Raw genomic sequence first — 7,358 nt, 5'->3', positions numbered from 1 at the left:
GCAACCAAAATGACTATGTAAATAAAGTTTACCCACTACTAGATCTAAATATAAAGTATTAACAAATGTTTTTAAAGAAATAATTTATTTTTAAGCGTCAACTTCACTTTGGAATCATATAGATATATTTTGTTTCTGTAAAGCAAATAGTGTTTCAAAGCCATGCTATAACTTACTGGGGCCTTGTGCAGAAAAGATTAATATATATTAGGAGGTTTTCTCTAAGACTTTATAAAAGCTATTACCTAAAGACGCCATGAAAAAGTAGCATCTTTTGTGCATGAAACACAAAACAATGGGAAAAAATTTATTGATTTATTTATTCTGATTATATTTAATAATGCCGCCAATAAATCTAGTAAATTAAACGTTAAACTAAATTTTCTAAGAAACTGTTTAAACGAAGTTTTATAGTTTCAATGATTTTCTTAGTTTCAATGATTTTCATTAAAAGTCCTTAGATTTTTTATTTTTCTGGAAAAATCCTAGAAAACCCCTGGATTTTCAATAGCAAATATCCTGGAAAAATAGAAAAATCGTCCTGGAAAGGGTTCAGCTCCATGTTGTGCATAGATGGTGTCTCAGTTAGTACTTTTGATGTGCATAGCTGAAGCCATATTTGGAGCCCTTTCTTACGCAAAAAACTCATTGTCAACATAGTTGGACCTGCTCGTGCAGCCAATACAACCCTTATCAAATCGTTGTATTGTTATTTCTCTTTCTCTTTTCTATTAAAACTATAATGAGAACTCAAATAATACTCGTGTATATATATATATATATATATATATATATATATATATATATATATATATATATATATATATATATATATATATATTGTATATATATATATATATATATATATATATATATATATATATATATATATATATATATATATATATATATATATATATATATATATATAAATATATATATATATATATATATATATATATATATTTATTTATATATATAGTTTTTATTAGTTTTTTATTCTTTATTATATATATAAAGTCATTAGAATCAATGCCCGGTGCTCTGACACTTTAATGAAGAACCCAGAGTTTATTTGGGCATACCGCTTTTTTTTGGCTGCGTTGAAGGAGAGGGGGGAGGGGAGGGCGATGTTTTAAAGCTTCCCACTCACCCTACCTCTCTTCTCCCCGTTCCTTTTTTAAAATCGGAACCGCGAAAATGATCTATAATCATTATTTTTTCAATTATCATTTTAATCAGTTGTGTTTATCTTCTTTAGTTTTATCCTTAGCTAAGAAGTCGATTTAAAAGCATTTTTTTGAATACATATATTTACCAGTGGGCGATGTTACTTTTGTTACGATAAGAAAACTATTTTATCTAAGACTTTATTAAACACTTTTGTTGCAAATACTAATTATTGAAATTTTGTTTAAAGTATTCTAAACATTATTTAACTATATATAGTAAATTTTATTTTAGTAGTTATTAATGTTTTAAATAATAAGTAGTTCAATTTTCAGATACTTTTAACAATATTTAATGAACTATTACGTTACATAATATATTTACATATATTAAATCGCGTAATATTTGTAAAATAAACAAAATTGTTTAAGGGTAGAATGCAAGAACCGAACTTCAAACCTAAAGTGCGACTTGAGCGAATGCATAAAGCGAACTTCAACTCAAGTCAGGCTTGAAAACCGCCAAAAATAGACCGTTTTTAAGTCTGACTTTAAACCAGACTTGAGAAAGCAAAAATTCCTTTCGAATGCAAGAAGCAGACTTCAAATCTGAAGTCTGACTTGAAATCTGAAGTCTTCAAGTCAGACTTCAGATTTGAAGTCTGACTTTAAATTTCAAGTCAGACTTCAAATCTGAAGTCTGATTTGAATGAAATGCATGAAGCAAACTTGAACTGAAGTCAGACTTGAAAAACGAGAATTTTTGAACTTTCCAGTCATTTTTTCAGGTCTGCTCCGGACAATCTTGAAACCAAATTTGAAAAAAAAAACCCGCCATTATCACTTCGCTGATGCGTAACAAAACTCTACAAATACCATATAACTTATTACAACCTTTGCAAATATAAAAATGAGTTTTTACCTAGCAAAAGTAGTTATTTGGGAATACTAACGTAATTAATTTAGAAGGTTACATTTGTCAATGTTTATTTGTCAATGAATTCATTACAGAAAAGAGAAGAAGAAGAAGAAGAAGAAGAAGTAGAAGAAGAAGTAGAAGAAGATGAAGAAGAATAAGAAGAAGAAGAAGAAGAAGAAGAAGAAGAAGAAGAAGAATAAGAGTAAGAAGAAGAAGAAGAAGAAGAAGAAGAATAAGAAGAAGAAGAAGAAGAAGAAGAAGAAGAAGAAGAAGAAGAAGAAGAAGAAGAAGAAGAAGAAGAAGAAGAAGAAGAAGAAGAAGAAGAAGAAGAAGAAGAAGAAGAAGAAGAAGAAGAAGAAGAAGAAGAAGAAGAAGAAGAAGAAGAAGAAGAAGAAGAAGAAGAAGAAGAAGAAGAAGAAGAAGAAGAAGAAGAAGAAGAAGAAGAAGAAGAAGAAGAAGAAGAAGAAGAAGAAGAAGAAGAAGAAGAAGAAGAAGAAGAAGAAGAAGAAGAAGAAGAAGAAGAAGAAGAAGAAGAAGAAGAAGAAGAAGAAGAAGAAGAAGAAGAAGAAGAAGAAGAAGAAGAAGAAGAAGAAGAAGAAGAAGAAGAAGAAGAAGAAGAAGAAGAAGAAGAAGAAGAAGAAGAAGAAGAAGAAGAAGAAGAAGAAGAAGAAGAAGAAGAAGAAGAAGAAGAAGAAGAAGAAGAAGAAGAAGAAGAAGAAGAAGAAGAAGAAGAAGAAGAAGAAGAAGAAGAAGAAGAAGAAGAAGAAGAAGAAGAAGAAGAAGAAGAAGAAGAAGAAGAAGAAGAAGAAGAAGAAGAAGAAGAAGAAGAAGAAGAAGAGAAGAAGAAGAAGAAGAAGAAGAAGAAGAAGAAGAAGAAGAAGAAGAAGAAGAAGAAGAAGAAGAAGAAGAAGAAGAAGAAGAAGAAGAAGAAGAAGAAGAAGAAGAAGAAGAAGAAGAAGAAGAAGAAGAAGAAGAAGAAGAAGAAGAAGAAGAAGAAGAAGAAGAAGAAGAAGAAGAAGAAGAAGAAGAAGAAGAAGAAGAAGAAGAAGAAGAAGAAGAAGAAGAAGAAGAAGAAGAAGAAGAAGAAGAAGAAGAAGAAGAAGAAGAAGAAGAAGAAGAAGAAGAAGAAGAAGAAGAAGAAGAAGAAGAAGAAGAAGAAGAAGAAGAAGAAGAAGAAGAAGAAGAAGAAGAAGAAGAAGAAGAAGAAGAAGAAGAAGAAGAAGAAGAAGAAGAAGAAGAAGAAGAAGAAGAAGAAGAAGAAGAAGAAATATACCAAATCACATTCCAAGAACTCTTATTCACAGAGCCAATCCTTTAGAAGTTTATAATGGTATAGAATTTAAAATGCGCCATAGACTTTCTAAAGAAACTTTTTTAATATTAGCTAATGACATTATTAACAGCAATGTTAACAATCGAGGGTGCCCTCTTTCATCTGTACAACAACTGGCATTACATTTCGGTTTTATGCTACTGGTTCATTCCAAGTGAGTAGATATTCAAGAAATGGTATCAGACAATGGTACCTTTTTGTTGTATTGTATTCTTATTGTATTCTAATTGTAGATTTTGTATTAATGTAGATATTGTATTTTTTTGATATTGTATTGTATTTGTAGATATTGTATTTTGTATAAATGTAGATATTGTATTTTTAAATACACATATTTCTATAATAAACCCTGGCGGAGAAAACCCAGAAATATATCGAAACAGAAAGGGATTTTCTCTTTAAATTGCCAGGTCATTGCAGGTCCTTTAAAGAAATTTTATCTGCTTGTGTTCAATGGCCTGGAAGTGTTCATGATTCACGAGTTTTAGCCAACTCAGCTATTAAAGAAGTTTAAGAAGCTCGCCAACATGTTCATGTTATAGGTGATTCTGGCTATCCTTGTAGACAATATTTAATGACACCTTTTTCTAAACCAAATACTGAAAGTGAAATCCGATACAACTACAGTTTGAGAAGTACATGTATGGCAGTTGAATGTTGTTTTGGTATATTAAAAAAACAATTTCCTTGTCTTAACATTCCCTTACAAACAAAACTACAAAATTCCATAGCCATAATAATATCCTATTTTGTGCTTCACAACATTGCCCTTCTAGAAAATGATCATTGGGAAGACAATGAAATACAAAGTAGCAATGAAGAAGATTGCGCTGAAGCATTCACAAGAGATATTTTTGGAGAAGCGAAAAGAAATCAAATTGTGGACCAATTTTTTACAAAAATCCTTTTTGCGTGTCTGATTATAGATTAAAGTCTTATAACAAAAACAATATTTGCAAATGTTTACACTGCATTTTACATTTCAAATTAGTATTATATATCAAAAAACAATTTCACTAAGAAATATAGTAATAAATTAAAATATTCCAAAAAAAAAAAACTAGATCTGATATCGTTTGAAAATAATTGTCCTCAAATAGAATAATTCTGTTGTGTTTTTTTTTTTAATATTTATAACTGTGACAATTTTTTTTGGTAAATTTCCATTTTCATTTCATGTTTTTTTGTTTGTATTGTTGCTTTTGCTGGAGTAAGTTTATTTTTATGTTAGCTATTTCTATTTGTTTGTGCATTAGTTCTTTATCAAGACCATGAATTTCATTATATTGCTTTTTTTCATTTTTTCAGTATTTGTAAAAAACCTTAATTTTCATTAAAATATAAGAAAAAAGATAAAATTAAAAAATAAAATATGATTAAAAATAAAATTACATTGAAGTGTAGCATCATCCTTAAAAGGTGTCAAAATAGGATTCAATGACTTTAGTGGTAATATCTAACATATCTGCATCAGGAAATTTTCCACAATGTAATAATTTTCTGGCCATAGTCGATTTTCCGCTGTTTGTAGGTCCTGTAATAATTGTATTTTCAGGATATACATCTTGAGTAGGTTTAAAAATATTAAATTTAACTTGTGAATTGCTTACTTCGTCTTTGAGTTCAGTTTCTTTTGATGTTCCTTTTAAATAAAAATCATGAAACCTTTTTCGTTTAATATTTCGGTTATAGATCTACCATCTTTTTTTTCTAACGGTATCTCTGCAGGTTGTTCTCCAGTTTTGAGTTTTTGTTCAAGAGGTTTTTTTTCTTTTTCTTCCATTTTTTATATTAATAAAAAAAAATAATTTTTTTAATTTATATCTTTTTTTTTACAAAAAAAATTTACAAAAAACGGTCTAAAATAATTTTTTTAATGTCCATTCTTGGTATGTTATCTAATGCGTAAAGTAATTGTTCTTTTGTCCCGTTACGATTCCATATTTTTAACATTTGAAAACTTTTTTCTTCGATATTTATATTTATAATCGTCAGGGTTAGGGTTAGGTCAGGGTTAGGGTTAGGGTTCGGGGTTAGGGTTCGGGGTTTCTCGGGGTTTTAAATATTTTCCACAAGGTTTCCAATTGATCGCCAATCGTCTTGCTAATTCTGTTAGTAATATAGTGTCCTCTATTAAGTTATGATTCGTTTTTTTTCTCTAAAAGACAAGAACAATTATGTATTCTATTAAAATCTTCACAATGCTCACAATTTTCTTCATAACAGCCTAGATGACATACAAAACTCAAATATTCAAGTAAACATTCTGTACAACAACTTAAAAATGCTTCAGGGATTAACTCGCGTCCGTTTAGAGTGATTAGAATTAAACGGGAAGTAAAAAATCCTTTTTTATCGTGATAATATTGAACTTCGTTTTCTGTATTTTCTACTAAATAAAAATTTTTTAAGCCAACTTCTTTCAACTTGTTTTAGAGTTGTAGGGTTGTTAATTTTTGATCAAAAAAACAAAACTCCATTTTTTTTATTTACAAAAAAAATTTTACAAATTTATATTCTTTTTAATATCGTATAATAAAGGTATCAAAACTTTTCGATTAAACATCGCCATTGTATGATAACGCTCTGATTCTTTTATAATATTTTTTTCAATTTGAAGTAAATTTTGAATGTGTTCGTCACTACAAAATTTTTCCATATTGGGTAAAACTTTTAAATTATCTTCTCGTATCGGTTGCAAAAGATAATGATCTCGAGTTTCGGTCATGACTCCGTCATCAAAAACATAATTTTTTTTGTGTAAATCTTTTTAAAAAATCAATAGTGTGCGTTTGTATTTTAACTTGTTTGTAATTGACACTCATTCTATTTTGTTCGATAGGTTGATTTTCTTTTACCACTGGAAAAGGAACTTGTCTACACAATCTTTTTGCAGCATATGTATCAAAGCCGTTGACATAATTTGAAAATAAGAGTTTAAAATTGGGTACTCCTTTAGCCCTATTTTTGTAATAGTTTTCTCTTTTGTTGAGTTTAGCATAAGATAAAATTTGTGAAGCCACAATACGTAAAGATTTATTAACGAGTTTACATTTTTCACTGGTTGTTAAATTGAGAGCATTTTTATGATCTTTTGATTTTAAGAGTTCAAAGACGTCTTTCATTTCATGATGATTGTTTTCATCGTGAAATAAAATACTTTTGGTTTTGACATCACTCATCAAACTGAACAGAGTTTCTTTAAAATAATCAACATAATTAAAATCGACAGTCTCGTAATCATCTAAACATACTTTTTTTTCAAAAACATCCAATTTATATCTTTCAGGTTCAACACCAATAAATAGGGATCCGTTATATAATAAATTTTGAAAATGAAAAGGAAGCAGCAACTTGGTATTTTCATCCGTTTGCCCTTCTTGAATTAAAACACGGCGAATGTTTTGAAAATTTTCAATACTATTTTGAAAAGCTTTTTCTTCGTGGTTGATAAAAGTAGTATTTAGTTTTTGCGCAATTTGTTGACTCAATGTTCCGTAATGTCCATTAATTTGTAATTTGCAAGAAGCATCGACTACCTTGTCACCCTTTTTAATGGCTTCTTTTCTTTTTTCCATATTTCTTTTTACCATTTTTTGAGCTAAAGGATAACGCCATAAAGGAAGTACTTTGTAAATTTTTTCAACAACGCATCCACAACACGTAGTCAGCCATATTAAACTGTCTAAAAATTCACAAGTTTCATGTGAACTTAATTTCATGACTAATTTAATGGTTGTGTCTTTTTCTATACCATAGGTTCCATTGTTTTTGAGATGACGTTTAGATACAATTTCAGTGGGAGAATAATCTTGAAAGGATATAATTTCTTTTTCTACCATGGGTGAAAAACCTCCTACTTGATCTTGATACTCTGGTTTCATAGTAATCTAACAATGCACTAAAGCACTAGTTGAGAATCCGTTTAAATTAACGC

The 7,358-nt window shown here is 28.9% G+C and overlaps 1 protein-coding gene across 1 annotated transcript; it reads left to right on the top strand.

The window, feature by feature from the left end:
- Positions 1 to 2,315: 2,315 nt before the first annotated feature.
- LOC136090434 (cilia- and flagella-associated protein 251-like) lies at positions 2,316 to 2,933 on the top strand (the record flags this gene model as incomplete). The annotated part of the gene is given in 1 exon segment (XM_065817078.1): positions 2,316 to 2,933. A coding segment is annotated over 1 exon segment (618 nt), but the record flags the coding sequence as incomplete, so codon positions are not given.
- Positions 2,934 to 7,358: the final 4,425 nt, after the last annotated feature.

The sequence above is a fragment of the Hydra vulgaris genome, chromosome 14 (genome assembly GCF_038396675.1).
Source record: "Hydra vulgaris chromosome 14, alternate assembly HydraT2T_AEP".
Lineage (NCBI taxonomy): Eukaryota > Metazoa > Cnidaria > Hydrozoa > Anthoathecata > Hydridae > Hydra > Hydra vulgaris.
This window is presented reverse-complemented; position numbering and strand designations above follow the sequence as displayed.